The sequence below is a fragment of the Papio anubis genome, chromosome 11, assembly GCF_008728515.1.
Source record: "Papio anubis isolate 15944 chromosome 11, Panubis1.0, whole genome shotgun sequence".
Classification (NCBI taxonomy): domain Eukaryota; kingdom Metazoa; phylum Chordata; class Mammalia; order Primates; family Cercopithecidae; genus Papio; species Papio anubis.
Genome location: NC_044986.1, coordinates 42,899,868 through 42,920,347, shown reverse-complemented (window position 1 = coordinate 42,920,347; position 20,480 = coordinate 42,899,868). Strand labels below are relative to the sequence as shown.

Below are 20,480 nucleotides of genomic sequence, written 5' to 3'. Positions count from 1 at the left end.
ATCTCTCATTGTACTGGTGTGCCTTACAAAAACTACGTACACACAAAACAAATCTTAAGATAGTGAATTAAAAATTTAGTAAATGGGCCAGGCGTGGTGGCTCGCGCCTGTAATCCCACCACTTTGGGAGGCCGAGGCAGGCAGATCATCAGGTCGGGAGATCGAGGCCATCCTGGCTAACATGGTGAAACCCCGTCTCCACTAAAAATACAAAAAATTAGCCAGGCATGGTGGCGGGCGCCTGTAGTCCCAGCTACTCAGGAGGCTGAGACAGGAGAATGATGTGAACCCAGGAGGCGAAGCTTGCAGTGAGCCGAGACCGCGCCACTGCACTCCAACCTGGGCGACAGAGCGAGACTGTCTCAAAAAATAAAAAGTAAATGGAGGCTGGATCCAGTGCCTTCTGCCTGTAATCCCAGCACTTTGGGAGGCTGAGGCAAGATGACCACTTAGACCAGGAGTTCGAGGCCAGCCTGGGCAACATAGTGAGACCCTGTCTCTATTTTTAAAAAATAAAAGTAAATGGAAATAAAAGTTTTATTTTCTTCCTGCTCCTGAAATTCATGCCTTTCCTTTGCAGAGCACTGTTGTAGAGTATCTTGAGGAAGGGAGTGTCCTGGTGTTTCTTGGAGTATGGTCTGGCTCCACTGGCTTTAGAATTACCTGGGATATGTATTAAAATGCAGATCATTAGGCCATACTTAATGAATCAATGGAGGTAGGGCCTGATTGTCTCCATTTTTGATACATTCTTTAGGGGAGTTTTATACACACTAAAGTTGAGCGCCACTGTTAATGGGCATCTCTCTTTTTCCTTGGTAAGCCTGATTGTCTCTTCACAATTTATCAACCTGGTATCTTTGAAAGGGATTCAGGGAGGAATATGAACCCCTGCAGTCCTATTCCTTTTGTGCCATAGAGGCAAAGATGTGTATATACGTGTGCATGTTTATGGGAATACGTTTTCTTTAAATTGTCATGGAGTCGCTGGCCGAAAAAAAAATGGTTTGGACAACTGATGTAAATTCATATGTAACCTACCAGTTTTCAGAGAAAACCATGATAAGATTCTTAACCCCAAGGCTCTATTGGGCATAATGTAATCTTTTAAAATGATATAGAAAGCATTTCATTGTAGTGTGAACATTAACTCTTATTTTGTGGTTATCTAAAAGTATCAATTAGACATTTTGGTTAATAGAAAACTAAATAACAGAATAATTCAGTTTGGGGCATTCTAAGGTTGAAGTGTCAGAGGGAGCCATGTGGAGCTGTCCCTTGTAACTAAAAGTTTATGTTAGTTCATGTATTTGCACATACTTAAACCAACATAGAGCCATTGTTTAATTGGCCACTCTTATATAGGAGAAGGGAAGAAAGGAACAATATGTATGAAAAAAGTAACCTAATTTAGCTTCATTCTGGGGAGAATGTTTAACAGGCTTTTAAATAATTAATCAGCTTTTTAAACTGAAGAAATAATTTATATTCATGATGACTAATTTAAACATTACAAAGGTACTGAAAAGTATGCCTTACTTCCACCTAAAACTCCCTCCCCATTTTTTCCAGAAGCAACCACTCGTAATAGTTTTTGTGTATCTTTTTAGAAATATTATTTACCTCATCTTTTTTTCCTTTGTTCTCCCCCTTTCTCCTTTCCTCTTTCCTTCCTGGCTAATACCATGCTTCTTTTACCTTACAGTTTCTTAGAGGTTGTTCCATAATATCCATTAGAGATGTACGTCATTCCCTTTAACGAGTTGACATATTCTGTCATATAAAGGGATCATAATTTATTTAAGTAAAATTGAGGGATATTTAATTGTGTCTAGTCTTTCATGATTGGTATTGCAATGACTGTCATTGTACTAATGTCTCCTGAGCCTTTGTAGGGTATATAGCTACATAATATATTTCTAGAGTCTCTACACTTATAGAGACTTCTCTATAGGAGACTTCACTTATACCTACTACATACCTATAAGTAGAATTGCTGGTGTGCGCGTTTAAAATTTTGGTAGCCATTGCTAAAATGTTTTTCAAGACCTTATACTGATTTAAAGACCTTGTGAGTGCCTGTTTATTCATTCTCATGTCAGCAAGGTAGTACTAAACTTTTTTATCTTTGCCAGTATGATAGATTAAAAAATGGTGAACAGAGCTGAATTTGTTTCAGCTATCATTCAGAGCTTTCCTTCATCCACTCTTATTAAATTTTCAATGACTTTTATGAGTTGGACAGCTGTGTCAGTTGGGATGGGGCAGATTCTTTATGAGCCAATTATTTCTACCAAAACAATATTGCTTCCCAGGCTTACTAAGTTACTATGACTGTTTTAAAGCTAGCCAGCCTCTGATCTCTACTTGCTTCCTAAAGCCCTGGGGTTGGAGTAGGAGTGACTGAAGTGGGGATTCTGAAGAAAAAGGGCAAGATACGGTATTCCTGTCATTGCTGAAGGTTGACACCAATCCTACAGGTCATTATTGCTCCCTCTTCTCTGCTCTTCCTTACTCTGCCCTTTCCCCTGGTATGTGCCACTGATGTTGTTTTGTCAGCATAGCCATCCTGGAAGTTTGAATTTGCCTGTCAAGCCTGTACACACTAGCATTGTCAGTAAGCTTTATTTTTAATGTAATGTATAACAGCCAAATATTTTATCACTATAAATCAAATAATGGCAGAATCAGAGCCAGGTATATTTCTTCCAGCAATGTCTTCTGGCTTGCCCTCTACGCTAGTAATCTTTTCCCAGCTTTATTTTTCTTCCCTGATTTTCCATTTATCCTGATTTTCTTATCTGTTTATTTTATCTTGTATGTGGTTTTTATAAGCAGTTTCCAATCTCTTTGAGAAGAAAATGCAGAGTATTACTCAACAAGTCATAGCAAAAATTAAAACAACGGAAAGGGAAATTAAAAGTTGAGAAAATGCATTCATTATCATTTGATTTGTAATAGCTCTGCTTTAACTATTTATGTAGATTCCTTCTATTAGTTTTTGAACAAATGTCATGAGGTGCTGTGTTCATACTTCTTTAGCTGCCCATTAGACTTGATAGGAGCCACAGCTCTGGGACAATTCTTGGCACAGAGTTGTTCAATAAATAGTTTGTGGGATAAATGGACCATGCATACATTCCATTTGGCTTATTTTTTCCTTGGATTTAGAATACTCAGTTTCTTCTTTCTGGAACAGTCTGAAGTAATCTTCCAGAAACTGAGCCTCACTCCACAAACCATCCTTACGTAGCAGACCATATGAGTTAGAGAGTCTCTAGGCTCCATCTTTTGAGAAAGTCTATGGACATAATCCGCTTTTGCTGGATTACAGTTAAACCATTTAAACCCAACCTAAAAGAGTAGCAAAACAGTTGACTTTGTAAAAGGTCAGATGTATTTCAACACAGAACCATCAAAACACCTATGGAGTGAACCATACTTATATTTCATTATATCGGGTTTGACCCTATCTCCCGTTCTCACTTGTGCCAATTTTCCTTTTGGCCTTACCTATTTTTTTCTTCTTTACAGATTGCTTGTACACATTTAGATGTGGATTTAGTCTGCATAACTGTAACAGAGAAACTACCATTTTACTTCAAAAGACCTCCTATTAATGTGGTAAGTGTTATACTTTCCATTCTGTATTTGAATCTTAGAAACTTACATTAGCAAATTGGAAAAGAAGCAGAAGAAACCAGTGTTCTTAGAAGGAAAAACAAAAGCTAGGGAATAGGAGGCAGTTTTAGAAAAGAGAATTTTAGTTTTGAAAGCTGAACAAAGGGAGAAAGTTAGTTTAAAATTAAAAATATCCAGTTAATTATTAAGATGTTTTTAAAAGCTGTAGAACCCAAAATTTATGAAGGATATTTCTTGAGAGGATAGCTAATAATCATGGGTACTTATAACTTGAACATTGATTATTAAGGGAACAGAGCAGTCAAAAAAGAAGGGGAAGGGAAAAAGTAAAAAGCAGAGGATCCTTGAGGCACCAGCAAGCTAAAGAGAGTGAAGAGGGAACAGAGCATGGCATCACATAGACGTGGTCTATGCAAAATTAAAATGTGTGTTGAAGCATGCTTATTCACAAAGAGCCTAGAGTTATATTAACCTAATAGGATGGCCATGTGTTCAGAGAACTTTTTTGTTTCTCCCTCTGCTATAGAATTTTTCTCATTCCCCTTCTACATAGTTTTCTCTTGTTTTCCCATACCCTTCATCTTCCATCTGCCATGCCTTCTTCTAAGTCTTAATTTCCTCCCGTTTCCATCATAAGGTACTATTATTTCACACCAGTAACTATTTTAGTAGCATAAGGTCAGCACAGCTGTTAACTATTTGCTTTGCCAATCAGATCCTAGGAAGAGTTGAGATGCTATTTTAGAATAGTGGCTTCCAAAACCCTCCTTAGTCTCCTGTTCTCAAAAACTGGTATCCAGGGAGAAAAAAAGAGTTTAGCAAATACAGTCCAAATTACGTATCCAATCCTATCAGAGTCAGAAGATTAATTTTTGTAAGAAGTTTTTCAAAGCAGGATAATTCCCCTGCTCTTTTGCCTCTGTAGAATTGTAACTTTCTCAATTTTAATTCTCTTTGGTGCTAAGGCATTGGCTTGAGAATTGGGGGAGACAATAGGAGGAGAAAATGGAAAATTGGTATGGGAAAATTCAATGTGGCAAAAATAATAATTTATTATAATAAATTATATATAAAATTTATATATATAAATTATATATATAAATAATAATAAATTATTATTATCGTTATTAGAGACAGGGTCTTACTCTGTTGCCCAGGCTAGAGTGCAGTGGCATGATCATAGCTCACTGCAGCCTCAACCTCCTGGGGTCAAGTGATCCTCCTACCTCAGTCTCCTGAGTAATTGGGACTACAGGTACATGCCACCACACCTGGCTAACTTTTTTATGTTTTGTAAAGTTGGGGTCTCACCGTGTTTCCCAGGCTGGTCTTGAACTCCTGGGCTCAAGCGATCCTCCCACCTCAGCCTCCCAAAGTGCTGAGCTTACAGGTGTGAGCCACCACGCCTTACCCACCCGATGTGGAAAAATTTAAGTTAGCTTATGTTCTACCCCTAAAAATATGCTACTCAAACTAAAAATATGTAATCATATATTTCAAGGGACAAACATGAAAGCTCTTGTTGGGTAAATTTTTTTTTGATACAGAGTCTTGCTCTGTCACCCGGGCTAGAGTACAGTGACACGATCTTGGCTCACTGCAACCTCTGCCTCCCGGGTTCAAGCAATTCTCCTGCCCCAGCCTCCCAAGTAGCTGGGATTACAGGTGCATGCCACCATGTCCGGCTAATTTTTGTTTTTTGTTTTTTTTTTAGTAGAGATGGGGTTTCACCATGTTGGCCAGGCTGGTCTCAAATTCCTAACCTTGTGATCTGCCCTCCTCAGCCTCCCCAAATGCTGGTATTACAGGCATGAGCCACCATGCCTGGCCTAGGGTGAATATTGACAGTACTAGTGAACATAACAATATAGGCTAAGCTCAAATCATTGGTTCCTTGTGGTGTTGCCTGTACTTATAAATAAGTAAACAGTGAAAAACCCCTGAATCACCACATTTTCGACTTGGAAATCTATGTTGTGCAGCAGCTCGTTTGTCAAATGTGGGGAAATGAAAAACTGCAAGAAGTCATTCAGCTCTTTAGTCACACAGGATTAGGAAAGTTGTGATTGGTTGTCAAGATCTCTGATGTGCCCCAGGTACCTATGATAAAAACCACAAATTAATACAGTACTCAAGGTTATGAAAATCTTGTTGGCCTCACATATTGTTTCTCTCCAGAGGTAGCAATCTCTGTCTTTAGAAGTTTGCCTAACCTTTTTACCAGCCTCAAACTGCCAATACAGTTTCTATGGAAGTAGCACCCCCAGAGTTGGGCAATATAGCCACTCAGCAAATTGCTAGTGAACTTACAACTTTTTCACCTTTGTCTTCACCTTAATGAACTAGGAAGGTCATTTTCTAGACGGCTTTGCCTGAATAAGCCCACATACGATACTGTGACCTTGGTTGGGAGGAGCTAGCATGTGATGCTAAGCCAAGTCCATGGATTGGACAGCAGTGCACAGCACATAATTCCTCATGTCTCACGACAATGGTAAGATTCCCAGTGGCTACTTCGGTGAGAGCTTTTAATTGGGGTTCTTAGGAACTTGTATTATTGTTTAAACCAGAGTGTGAGCTTCTAGAGAGCACTAGCTGTGTCATGGTCCTTTTTTAAGTACTCCACTGTCTTGCCTATAATGAGTCCTCCTTACAGTTTGTTGAGTGAATAAGTACATGTTGAGCTTAGCATCTCAGGGTACAGCATAGGGGATGTGGCCAAATTCTCGTTGTTGGTCGCTAGCTGGATGTCCGCATTCATCAGGAAGTATATGCAGTGAGGGAAATGGGGCAGCGGGGCAACATGAGGAGGACAGTGGCATTCAAGACAGTGACACCAGGACACCCCACCCCCGATTCCATTGGGAAGTTCAGGAAAGCTACTTTTGTTTGATGGGCATTTTTGGCTTAATTCCTACATTTTTCAATTTAAGAATTCTGAAAAGTAAAAAATTTTGTCAAGTTAGAGGGATACACAGTTTAACACAGTGTCTGCTTTAAAAAAAATCTGGTGTGAACATTTTACATATGTTGTTTAATAAAAACTAGATGATGGAGTGGAAAGAAAGGCTGCATAAGATTATTTTTAGTCTTCATCTAGTAGAGGAGTAGGCTGCACTGTGAATTGGTCAAGAAGCAGAAGCGTCCCTGTTAATTTATTCACCTATTTTTTATTAAAGAGAGAAAGTTGAAAACATACAGGGTCCAGCTTGTTGGATAATAGTTGTGGTATAGGTATGTGTGTATTATTTATAACATAATATCTAGTCTGGCTGTGGAGCTGTTTGTCTACACAAAGGGTGGAAATGTATACATTGTGAGAGCACAGAACATGTAGTAAGTAGGTGTGGATAATAGTTCAGTCTTCAGTCTTGGTCCTTGCATGTTCCCTTGGCTTTGAGGATAAACCTGTTTTTGGCCTTGAGAAGTTCATAGATTGGCTTTAAAAGGATCACTTTATAAGGATTACTTTTTTTTTTTTTTTTTTTTTTTTTTGGAGACGGAGTCTTGCTCTGTCACCCAGGATGGAGTGCAGTAGTATGATCTCGGCTCACTACAGCCTCCGCCTCCTCAGTTCAAGCGATTCTTCTGTCTCAGCCTCCAAAGTATCTGGGATTACAGACGTCTGCCACCATACCTGGCTAATTTTTTTGTATTTTTAGTAAAGATGGGGTTTCATCATATTGGCCAGGCTGGTTCTGAACTTCTGACCTCAAGTGATCCACCTGCCTCGGCCAGGGTTACTTTAAATTAAGCACAGATCTTAATTTTGTTACGATTTGGGCCCTTTTCTTTGGTTGTGGTGAAAAGCAGTATTAAGAAAGGTAAGTCGTTCATATTTTACCAATAGGCCAGACGCCATGTGAGGATCTTCAGCTTGGAAGGTTGGGATTGTGAAGGAGGGCCCAGGAGCTCTAGAGCATACCAGACACTCCATTTGTGTACTTTGCAGCTCTTCTCCCTTTTGTCATCTTCACTGCATGCTTAGGGCACCATGATTTCAATTATGCAATTTCCTCTAAAATCTCCCACAAACCTCTTCTGGAGTCTAAATAACTTGTCATTGCAACTCTATCATGTGATAGATGTGTTTCTAAAAAATTGGATTCCACTCCTCTTCTTGGATAATCACATGACTTCAGATTATTTAGCATTTTATGACGAGCAGTTTGATACCTGCTGTGGCCCAGCAGCTTTGGGATGGGGTAGATACTAATTATCTCCATATGCAGGTAATACAGTCTTTCTCAGGTAGTTCATGGTTCACACAGTTAAATGACTCTCTCAAGGGGTTGACTAGGGATTTGTACTCAAGCTTTGATTCCAAATCTGTCATTTCCTACTGGGAAATGCTATTTAAAGTTACTTTACAGCAGTACTCTTTGTTAAGCAGAGTAATTTCATATTTTAAAACATGAGCTTTATGAATTCAGGTTGTGAGAAGAAGGATGTTCTTAAAGCCGCACGTATCTCTTTACTTTGCCTTTGATTTTTTTACAATGTTATTTCCATTTCAATGTTATTGTCATTTAACAGTGACTTCAAGCTTATTGAGTTATTTTAAGGGATCTTATATGTTTTACACTCTGATGTTTTCCCTTCAGCCCTTCCTTTAACCCTAATCCATTTCTGTCTTTGTGGTCCAATTACTCCCCACTGAGAGATGTTTAGTAAGTAATATCTAAAGCAGTGAGGTAGTTCCATGAATCGTGCTATAAATACTTCATTTGGATGTGAGTGTTCTGTAAACTTTGTTTTATCACACATGAATCTAATGTATTAAGTACTGTGTCCATTCAGTGCCAGTATTAAAAATTTCTGGGCCGGGCGCGGTGGCTCAAGCCTGTAATCCCAGCACTTTGGGAGGCCGAGACGGGCGGATCACGAGGTCAGGAGATCGAGACCATCCTGGCTGACACGGTGAAACCCCGTCTCTACTAAAAAATACAACAAACTAGCTGGGCGAGGTGGCAGGCACCTGTAGTCCCAGCTACTCGGGAGGCTGAGGCAGGAGAATGGCGTAAACTCGGGAGGCGGAGCTTGCAGTGAGCTGAGATGCGGCCACTGCACTCCAGCGCGGGCGACAGAGCAAGACTCCGTCTCAAAAAAAAAAAAAAGAAATTAATAAGTTAAAAAAAAAAGATGAACAATACAAAAAAATGGATTAAGAATATGAAAAAGGCATTTCACAGTAAAGGAAATGCAAACAGGCCTTAGACATATGAAAAGATGATTAAATTTATCATAGTAAAAGATTTCACATTAAAATCACCTGTGTGATTAGAGATACACTCTGTTGTAAGGCTGCAGGAAAGCAGTCATTCTCATACTTTGCTTGTAACAGTGTAAATTGGAACAATCCCTACGTGGAGGGTGTGTAATTTGGCAACAGCTCTTCAAATTACAAATACATTTACTGATTTAAACAACAGTTTTAAACTGTATGATCTCACAGTTCTGAAGCCTGGAAGTCTGAAATCAAGGTGTCAGCATGGACTTGTTCCCTCTGAAATCTGTAGGACCGCCTTCTTTGCCTCTTTTTAGCTTTTGGTGATTTTCTGGCAATCTTTGGTAATCCTGGGCTTGCAGCTACATAACTCCAATCTCTGCCTTTGTCTTCAGTGTGTTCTCCCTGTTTGTCTCTGTGTCTTCACATGGCCATCATCTTACAAGAACACCAGTCATATTGGGTTAGGGGCCTACCCTATTCCATTCTGACTTCATCTTAACTCATTACATCTACAGTGACCCTATTTCCAAATATAAGATTACATTCTGAGGTACTGAGGTTTAGGGCTTCAACATATCTTTTGTGGATGAGGACATGATTCAACCCATTATGACTAGCAATCCCACTTTAGTGTTATTCTACAGATACACTGAAACCACCCACAGGCTATCAGTAGAGATTTGGTTAAATACATGATATACCTCTACAATATAATACTGTGCAACTGTAAAACAGAGAAAGTTATGAGCTGACTTGGAAAAGCTTTCATGTCAGGACAAGAATGTAGCAGACTACCTTTTGTATAAGAAAGAAAAATAGTATCCATATTTGCTTATAGTTGTATGAAGAAACTCTGGAAGAAGACACAAGAAATTAATAAAAGTGATTATTGGAGGAAGGGATAGGGCAGATAGGATCGGAGATGCAAGTAGTACTTTTTATTGTTTTCTTATGTTGCTTTGTGAGTCATGTGGACAGATTACCTATCTTAAACACTGAAAGGGTGTCATTCATTTGAATGAATAAAGAACTAATTTTTATGACATTAACAGGGAATCAGTATATTGTCCCAGTAATCAGCTCCTTATTTTCTTCTGTCTTTCTCTAAGGCTTTGCTTAATACTTGGAATTTTAGTGCCAGTGTGTCTTGATTCAACTGTCACACACCTGTCCTTAGTAGCATCTTTATAACCATTATTTCTCATTAGTAAAAAAATCTGATCACCCACCCATGCCAGAACCTTTGGTCAGACATGAGAACAAAAGCTAATCAGGCAGGCACTGTTAAGAAGAGGCTGTTATGAACAATCATTTGATGAGCTTTAGTCAATTTGCATTAAAATGGTCTTACAGCAAGATCCCAGGTAATGAGTCTGTATTTTATCCATCTAAAAATTTAAAATGAGATATTGTGAAAGAAATATTCACAACCTTCAATAGCGCATTATTTTTAATTTTTCTTTTTCAAGAATTCCTATAGCAGTTTTAAAGTAAACTTGATTCATGTACCAAGATGAAAATCAGAACTTTTTTCTTAAAAAATAATTATGCTGATAATATCCTTTTTTTCTCCCCTTCCCCCTACAAAAGTTGTTTTTATTTTGATTTGGTCCCCACAAGGGTCTAGAAATTTAGATTCAGTCAATTAGGAATATTTTGAGATCTAGCCATCCAACTCTATGTATCATTCATCTCTTTCATTTGTTTCCCCTCTTCATCATCCTATTGCCTTGTATTATAGTTCCACAACTAGAAGGATAAGGAAAAGAAATACAGGTCAGCCTCTTCAGCTAATTAATAGTTTTGGTAAAATATATAGCCAAGGAGATGGCTGATAATATGGCTAAAAGGGATGTTTCTGTTTATCTGTGGCTTTTGGTTAGCCAGGTGCATCGAGGTTCCTTTGATGATGGATCGTCTGTAATGAACAACGTTATCACAGGACATCTTCTCCATAAGCTACTATTTATTCACTCAAAATATAAATACACACTTTTTATGTAAAAGGCAGTCTAGCTCTCAAGAAGTGTACAAGCTTGGCAGGGAGAATGACATACACGTTCAACTATGACAGAAATATTATCTTAACAAATGTCATTCCTAGAAATAATCAACACAGGTAAAGAATTAGAGATGGGGAAAAGTCAAAAAATGAGAGAGGGGAAGGTTGCAGTGTGGAAAATAGCATTTAAATTCTAACCAAACTAGAATCAGACAGACAGGAAAATCTAAAATAAAATCTGGGAGCCTTGAAGCCAGAGGAAGAATTAAGGAAATCTGTGTTCAGGAAGGAAAAGTAGAAGGGGCCTTGAAGTGCAAGTGAATTAAATCAAGAGAGACTGCCAGTTCTAGAAAAAGGCAAGTTTCTCCATTCCCTGTAAATGCTCAGGAATAAACCCTAGGAGTCACAGCTGGGCCATTCTCAACTCATACTCTGGGCAATCGAAACTCATTTGCCAAGCAGAGGCTTGGATCATACTGCCTAGAACATGCCTACCATTCTTTATTCATTCGAAAGAGTACTGCCACCCAAGTGACTTTTGCAATTGAATAAGAAAGAAAAATAGTATCTATTCATATTTGCTTATAGTTGTATGAAGAAACTCTGGAAGAAGACACAAGAAATTAATAAAAGTGATTGTTGGAGGAGGGGATAGGGCAGATAGGATCAGAGATGCAAACAGTACTTTTTAGTTTTCTTATGTTGCTTTGTGAGTCATGTGGACAAATTACCTATCTTAAACACTGAAAGGGTGAGAATCTGATTATCTTCTCTATGCTGAAAATCCTTCAGATGTTTTCTTCATTAGGGATAATCCTCGTCATCGGCTCTAAAGGCCTGCACAGTTGGCCCTTCCCATCCTCTTTAGCCTGTCTTCCTCATTATTTTTCTCCAGCATTTGACCTTCCCTACGTACTGCCATGCTGCAACCTTGGAGACTTTGCCAATGCAAAAGTCTGACCTCCCTATGAAAATGCACCTTCCTCTGCTATTTAACTACTTAATTTCTTCCTTACCCCCATCCAATCTTCTCCTTGATAGCACTTAACACGGTTGAAGTTTTATATTTTTGTGTGGTTATTGATCGTCTGTCTCCCCCACTAAAATGTGAACTTTTAGAAGGGAGGAACCATCTCAGCTTTTGCACGTAGTTGGCTTAAAACATATCTTCTGTGAATGGATGAAGACATTTAGGTGCTCATTAGGAAAGCTGAATAGTATGGTGGTTAATTTCAATCTCATTTCCACTCATCTACTTACCTGTGGATCCCTGTGTAGTAAGAGTACATTAAATAAAGAAGTTTCTTTTTCTCATGAAAAAAGCCAGGCTTGTATGGTGAGCTGGGCAAAATGTTCACGGGCACTTCCATCTTTTTTGTTGTGCAGCTATAAGCCCAGTGAAAAACCAGAGCCTTTATTACTAAAGAAAAAGGAGAGGACAGATATCCGGGCAATTAGCAGTCTTTGCAGTAATGCTTTATAAAGATATTATAGTAAGGATTAAATGTTACATATAAGACTCTCTTAGCATATAGTCAGCATTCAATTAACTATGGCTGTTATTCTCTCTTCAACATATAGGTAATAAATTACTTACCTGAAAGACCTACCCACCCTTGGTTCTTTGGGCTTTTTTCAGCTCTTCATTTCTTTGTCTCTTTGTGCATTCGTAGGTCAGATTACTTGGTTTACTATGTTTGCATACAGTTTACTCTAAATGTAGGGAGTACATTTCTGTTTTCCTTTTGATAGTGCATAGAGTAATAGCCCCTCTCTCACCCCATTGGGACTTTGTTCTTCTTAGCCTCTTCATAATTCCTGTTTATGTAAAGTCAGCTTCCCCACAGACAAGATAAACTCTTTTGATCAAGTAGAGCCACAGATTTATTTTCTTCTCCTTGTGGGTGGTGCCATTTGAGTGTTAATCTGTCTTTCATAAAGCTGTACCTTGACATGTAAGGGGTGAGTGGTAGGGAGTGAGGAAGGAGGTGAAGAGAGAATCTGTGAAAATGAAGTAGGCCAGTGCATGTTTATCTCTGACAGTTTTCTTTATTTCCTGTGAAGGCAATTGACCGAGGCCTGGCTTTTGAACTTGTCTATAGCCCTGCTATCAAAGACTCCACAATGAGAAGGTATACAATTTCCAATGCCCTCAATTTGATGCAGATCTGCAAAGGAAAGGTATGGTTCTATAATTTTAGGATGTTTTTCGCATCTGGCAGTTTATTATTAGTGGTACACTGGAATTGTCAAACTGACTCCTTTTCCTTAATGCAGAATGTTCTCAAAGCATAGGAACAAATTCTCCCATTTCAGTGAGCTCTGCTAGTTTTAAAGGAAAGAAAAATACCAAGGGAAGAATAATATAAGGGAGAAAAAGATGTGTTGGAAGCCATATCTTTTGATAAAAATTTGCAGTTTACATACTGTGAAAGAAAAGTCTAGAATAACAATTGTCCTCACTGAGTTGAATTAAGATTATGTGACCTTTTCATCTTGTTTTTTAAACTTAATTCGTCTGTACTAAGATCTGTTAGGAAAACATATTTTGCTTTTTATTACAGATTGCCTTTAGCTTGAAATGAAATCTTTCATTTTTTTCACCTTAATCATTTACCTTATCTTTAAAAGAAGATGGTATTTGAGCCTTAAATGTTAAAATGTGATTACTGGCTATTTATATTATGAAACTCTCCTTTTTTTTTTTGCATTTATCTAAGATTAATATTAATCACTTTCTATTTTGTAGAATGTAATTATATCTAGTGCTGCAGAAAGGGTAAGTCTAGCATGAAGTACTTTATTTTCATCTTTCAGGTTATAAAACTTTGCAGTTTCTAGGAGATAAATTAAAATAGTAAATGAATATTTGTTGCATTTTTTTCTATTTTAACTGCATTTGCTCATTGTAATTGCTAAACAGTAAAATTTATCCCCATTTTCTTTAGGCTTCAACTTTTGTTTATATAATTAGTTTTTCTTTTATACTTTTACAGAATGCTTTTCAAGCTTCTCTTATATTTTCAAAAACTATAAAACGCATCAAAATTATAAGGACTTAAATTTATGTAATTTTTTATTTTTGGACACTTAAATATTCTATTAATTTGCTATAAGTTATTGAAATGTTATAAATAATTTTCTCATATCTACTCTTTGTTCATTTTATTTCAGCCTTTAGAAATAAGAGGGCCATATGACGTGGCAAACCTGTATCCTTTTCTGAGTAAAAGTTGTTGACATTGTCTTCAGGAAATTTTGAATTCAAAGCTGTATTATAGTTGAATGTGGTATTTTTCTCAACCTTTTACTGTAAGTTTACCAATTAATAACTTCAAAAATAAATCGTATAACCTTATAGAGATCTTTATGTTTCTGTTTTTTAATTAATCCTGAGATAGAAAAGAGGAAACGGGGGACTTCATATGATAAAAGCTTAGAGTTAAATGAGTCTTTTCTCAGATGCATGTTCCAGTTGGACTAAGAACTGCTGTTGAATTAATTAACCTCTCAACACGACCAGGTTAGCTGGCACTTTCTGTTATGTTTGTGTTAGTCTCGTGTCCTTGGCTGACTCCGGGTTGAAATCTTTAATGCTCCCCCAAGAGGCTTGCTGTTTGGGCTCTCTGAAAGTGATGCCAAGGCTGCGGTATCCACCAACTGCCGAGCAGCACTTCTCCACGGAGGTAAGCAAGTTCTTCTAGTACAAACTGAATGGTCATATTAGAAGCAAGTCATTTTTACAGCCATACCTATTTTTATTGCCCTATCCTCCTGAGTTCCTTTGGGGTCATCTTTTCTCAACCTGTTCTAACCATAGCCATCAGTGTTTTCTCACCCTCACTTCAGGCTTTACTTTCTAAAGTTTGTAGAATGAGTATAGTTTTCATTACAGAAAGAGTATTGAATAATTCCTCCAGCTATACATGTGTGCTCCTGCCCACATTTTGGTAGACTTCTAATCTCCCTTCTTCTCCCTCACCAGAGGGCCATACTTTCCCTGTTGAAAATCTGTTTTAGAGAACTGATATATTTAAAATATACATTAAACTATTTATTAGGAAAACAAAAACAGCAAATACATTTTAAAAATCCAACTAACAAAACATAGACTGTAACTTTTACATTTATTATAACTCAGAATGTTTCTTTTCCCATGTTTTCTAACCATGGTCAAGTTGTGTCCAGACTGTACTGTTTTTGTTGTTGTTGTTGTTGTTGTTTTCTGTTTTTAAATAGAGACAGGGTCTCACTATGTTAGCCAGGCTGATCTTGAACTCCTGGGCTCAAGCAATCCTCCTGCCTCAGCCTCCCAAAGTGTAGGATTACAGATATGAGCTACCATGCCTGGCCAGACTGTAATTTTTTACTTACGTTTTGTATACGTACCTTTTCACTGACTGAATTTCCTATTCATCAGATGTTAAAAATTGAAAGTATGCTAAAACTTTGGAAAATGAAAATGAAATTTTATTAAAACAACTTAAGCTTTTGATCACTGTTTTGTCTTCATTATCTTTATAATCCTTAGGACTAGTTGTAGTGGTTAAGAAGCAATTTCATTGATATCACCCAAATGAATTTTAAACTTCAAAGTAGATCGCTACATATAGACTAAGTTATTTGTCATATGAATAGCTAGGTTATTGAGGGCTTGTGTGTTGGGCTTTATTGATCTGATTTCCACTTGAGAGAACTGCTTACTGTATTGGCTTGCCATAAATTAGATGATTTTTGCTTTTAGTTTCAACATTTTTAGTTTGAGATTTTTGTGTTGTGTAGCCTAAAACTCATCACATAAGCTTTAGGAGTGATCAAATTAATTGAGATTTTTTATGATGATTTTCTTGAAATTAGGGAACAGTTGGTTCACACTTTCGTAGTTCTGTGATTATTTTGATCTATTTTAAATAAACAATCATCAAGATTTTGAGTAACAGTTAGGGTTCCAAAATGGACTAAACAAGAAACAGTAACTAAAATACAAATACATATATAATTTTATATATAGGAAAATAGGAAGTCCTGCATTTGACTTTAAGAACTCAACTGTTCAGCATACAATATATAATATGTAATGTATTTTTTTTTTAGAATTTCTTTTTGTGGGTACACAGTATGTGTATATATTTATGGGATACTGAGATATTTTGATATAGGCATGCAATGCATAATAATCACATCATGGAAAATGGGGTGTCCATCCCCTCAAACATTTGTCTTGTGTTATAAACAATCCAATTATGCTTTTTGAGTTATTTTTAAATACACAATTAAGTTACATTGACAATGGTCACCCTATTGTGCTGTCATATACTAGGTCTTGTTCATTCTATTTTTTTTGTACACATTAACCATCTTCACCCCCCCCTCAGCCCCCCACTACCCTTCTCAGCCTCTGGCAACCATCCTTCTACTTTCTGTCTCCAGGAGTTCCGTTGCTTTGTTTTTTAGATCCCACGAATGAGTGAGAACATGTGATGTTTGTCTTTCTGTGTCTAAAATCAGGCTTTTATAGGAGCTAAACTTAAAGAAGACTTGTGAACTTCAGGTGGCATTACCATTCACCCCAGTGTACCCAGGACAGTTCTAGTTTATGCCTGCTGTTTCTGTGACCTTATTAGCACTTCTATTCCCTGAAGAGTGTCCTAAATAGATGATAAAATATGGTTACCCTGGTTTTCATTGCCATTGGGATCAGTATGAGACGGTAGTGTGATGTGTTCTTAAGATTGCTAATTCAGCTTAGGTAATATTAGAAATAAAGGATTCTGAGGCAAGGAAATGCAAAGCCTCATTATTATACTCTTACTTATGAAATCTCAGCCAGCATCTGTGTCATTCTGAGTGCCACATTTAAGAAGAACAGCAGTGCACTGAAACACTATTGGAAAATGTCTACTCGGTCCTTAAAGGGTCTGGAAACCTCATGATGAGAGGAATCATGACAGTGGTGCAGGCATGGATACCTGGCAAGCAGAAGACTTTGGACACATAGTAGTTGGCTTTCAACTTGGAAGGCTTGCCACAGGAAATCAGAATTAGGTTCCTTGGGGGTCCAGAAATCCAGAAACTAATGAATAGCAATTCTGAGGAGGTTGTATGGAAAGGATAGAGGAAAGAGGCCCAAGGTCAGAGTCTTTGGCCTGTGATTGACAAAGTTCATGCTGTCAGTCAGCCCCTGGACCAAAATGAACCTGTTGGGGACACCTGCCTTAGCCCCTTGTGAACAAAATTATTCACTTGTAAATAATCCTTTAGATTTTCCTTGGCAAGATGATTAAAGGAAATACTATATGTGAAAACATTTTGTAAACTAAAGCATACCCAAATGTAACTTCTCGCTGTTACAGAAATGCATTTATTTTTAAAAGACACTAAAGAAATTAATGCATTTTGTTTAAAAGTGCTGATTTTCACAATGTTTTATTTCAGGTGATTTTTAGACTAGACTATATGGGTAGAGAATCAGTGATATAAATTAATAGCTATTAAGTGTGACGTTTTTCATTTGGTGAAATGGAAATAATTGACAGTTTTTATTTTGAGGTTCTCATTATATTGACATTTTAATGACCTTGAGAGCAGTTTTATCCCTTTTATAAATAAAAGTGTTTTAAAATAATTGGCAAAGCAGATTTACTGAGTTAATCTTGATAAATGGGAAAATAATGCTTAGCACTTTATAGTTGACTTTATTTTTATTACTTGAAATAAGAAATAATTCATAACTAAATTTCTGGTCAAGTTGTTTCGATTCTGCCACCTTTGTAGCTAATGGGTATCTCTCTCCTTCTCCATAATCCCTTTCCCTTTCTAAGAACAGAGTTGGAGTCTATTTTCATGACACTATGGCCTGTCATAAGCTACCCTTCTGGCCTCGTTTTCTCCTAATTTTTTCATATTCCTCCTTCCCATCAGCCATATATTGTCCTCTAAACTGTCTTACCTAGGTTCTTCTTACCTTTCTCTCCATGGCTTTGTAAAGGAATACTTCTCTTTTTCTTATTCCATTTACCCTATTCAGAGTAGTGTCACCTTTATATAATACCTCATTGCTTTATCCAGCAGTTAATTCTTATGGATGCCTCCACTCCTATTATATTTGCTCTTATTGTGCTTCTCACATGCATGTATTATGGGGAAAAGCACCGACTGTTAGGCATCTTAATACCCTTTGTATATGGACACAGTGCCTAGCCTATTAGTAGGTTTCTAGGAGAAATTGGTTAAATTTAAGTTGAACTCTGCTGCCAACCTAATCTAAGCATTTAATAATTTCTATTAATTCCATGTTCATTGTCACCAGTTAAAGAGATCAATAAATTTATGAGTTTGATTTTATTCATTAACTCAACTAGTATTTATTGAACACATTTTGCATAACCAAGCCATTGTTGAGTGTTGGCAATATAATACAATTGATTCTTCAGAGGTACCTTGATGTTCTAATGAGAGAGATAGGGTACAATGAGGCTGTAAAATGAGGCAAGCATGTGCTCCACTTGGGAGCTGAACACTCGATTGCTGTGTTTGCTCTCTTGATTTGTCTGTCTATCATATATAAAGTGTCTGCTACACCAACGTCTATGACGGGGTTCTGGCTACATAAGATGCCATGGACAGACCACTGGAGATAACACTGTCCTGCAGTTTTACCCATGAGGTAATCTTCAGGAATGAATTAGATGTTAATAATATACTGATATTTGTGTATGTTGGGAAAAAAGATAATGACAGTAAATGGCACTAGCACCCATAGCAGTTCATTGTGGCTTATCATTTACTAGTGCTGTAAGCCAAGGTAATATGTTAAACCACCTCATTTTAAATTATGTCTTAACTTCAAGCACAATGGTTTCCCTGTTTGTTTTATAGAAACTAGAAAGACTGCTTTTGGAATTATTTCTACAGTGAAGAAACCTCGCCCATCAGAAGGGGATGAAGATTGTCTTCCAGCTTCTAAGAAAGCCAAGTGTGAGAGCTGAAAAGAATGCCCCAGTCTCTGTCAGCACTCCCTCCTTCCCTTTTATAGTTCATCAGCCACAACAGAAATAAAACCTTTGTGTGATTTACTGTTTTCATTTGGAGCTAGAAATCAATAGCCTATAAAAACAGTTTTACTTCCAATCCATTAAAACAACAAATGAAACCTAGTGAAGCATTTTTTTAATAGGCTGCCAGCTTAATGAATTTAGATGTACTTTAAGAGAGAAAGACTATTTATTTCTCCTTTGTGTAAGTGATAAATAACAGCAGATATACTTGAATAGGACGTTTCAGGTATTTTTGTTTTGTTTTGTTTTTGAGATAGGGTCTTGCTTTGTTGCTCAGGCTGGAGTACAGTGGCATAATCACAGCTCACTGCAACCTCAATCCTGGGCTCAAGCGATCCTCCCACTTCAGCCTCTGAAGCAGCTGGAACTACAGGTGTGCACTACCAGGCCTGGCTATTTTTGTTTTTTTTTTTTTCCCTTGTAGAGACATAGTCTCACTATGTTGCCGAGGCTGGTCTCAAACTTCCAGGATGAAGCCATTCTCCTGCTTTGGCCTCCTCAAGTGCTGGGATTACGTGAGCCACCACATGCAGCCAGATGTTTGAATATTTTAAGAGCTTCTTTCGAAAGTTTCTTGTTCATACTCAAATAGTAGTTATTTTGAAGATATTCAAGCTTACATTGAAGAAGTGACTTAGTTGATCTTGTTTTAAGCTTCTTCCATGTATTCATCAAATCAGCATTTTTTTCTAAAAGAATTGCTATAGAATTTGTGGAACGAGAGAGGATACACATGTGAAATTACACCTGGCCTCTTCCTTCACTGCTTCATACCTATGGGAGGTCTTTGAAATAGGATTCCTTACTTTTAGTTAGAAACCCCTAAAAACCTAATATTGATTTTCCTAATAGCTGTATTAAAAATAGCAAAGCATCGGACTCAGCCAATTTTGGAAATAATTTATTTTTATAATGGGATCATATTAAGTAGAAGTAGCTTTTTACGCAAATATGTACATTTATGCAATATTAATGTAAGGGCTCTAAAACACGATGGAGTGGAGCCAGAGGTATAACTAAATAAGAATTTTTTTTTTAAAAAAAGAGAAAACTGTTCTATGGGTTGGATAAAATACAATTTTAAAAAGAGAAAGCTTTATAACCTCACCAATGAATGTAAATATTTAAGTAAAATATTGATTTAAAAAAACCATTAAAACAAAGTACATCATGACCAGGTGAAATTTATTCTTTTTTTTTTTTTTTGGGGGGGGGGACAGGGTCTCATTCTGTCGCCCAAGCTGGATTGCAGTGGCACAATCTCAGCTCACTGCAGCCTTTGCCTCTTGGGCTCAAGCCATCCTTCCACCTCAGCCTCCCGAGTAAGTGGGACCACAAGCCTGCACCACCACATCCCGGCTAATTTTTGTATTTTTTTTGTAGAGATGGTGTTTCACCATGTCCAGGCTGGTCTCAAACTCCTGGATTCAAGCAGTCTGTTCGCCTCAGCCTCCCAAAGTGCTGGGATTACCGGCACAGGCATGAGCCACCATACCCGGCCTTCCAGTTCTTTTTAATGCAGTATCCTTTATCATATTCATAGGTCAAA

The 20,480-nt window shown here is 37.4% G+C and overlaps 1 protein-coding gene across 1 annotated transcript in view; it reads left to right on the top strand.

The window, feature by feature from the left end:
- RPP30 (ribonuclease P/MRP subunit p30) overlaps positions 1 to 20,115 on the top strand; it is a 32,264-nt gene extending 12,149 nt beyond the window's left edge. The window contains exons 6-11 of the mRNA XM_031651921.1: positions 3,535 to 3,624; positions 12,939 to 13,055; positions 13,624 to 13,653; positions 14,049 to 14,086; positions 14,481 to 14,560; positions 18,753 to 20,115. Of these exons, the coding sequence (XP_031507781.1) occupies positions 3,535 to 3,624; positions 12,939 to 13,055; positions 13,624 to 13,653; positions 14,049 to 14,086; positions 14,481 to 14,560; positions 18,753 to 18,862 (465 nt within the window). The 3' untranslated portion in view covers positions 18,863 to 20,115. The remainder of the gene's footprint in view (positions 1 to 3,534; positions 3,625 to 12,938; positions 13,056 to 13,623; positions 13,654 to 14,048; positions 14,087 to 14,480; positions 14,561 to 18,752) is intronic.
- The last annotated feature ends 365 nt before the right edge of the window (positions 20,116 to 20,480 follow it).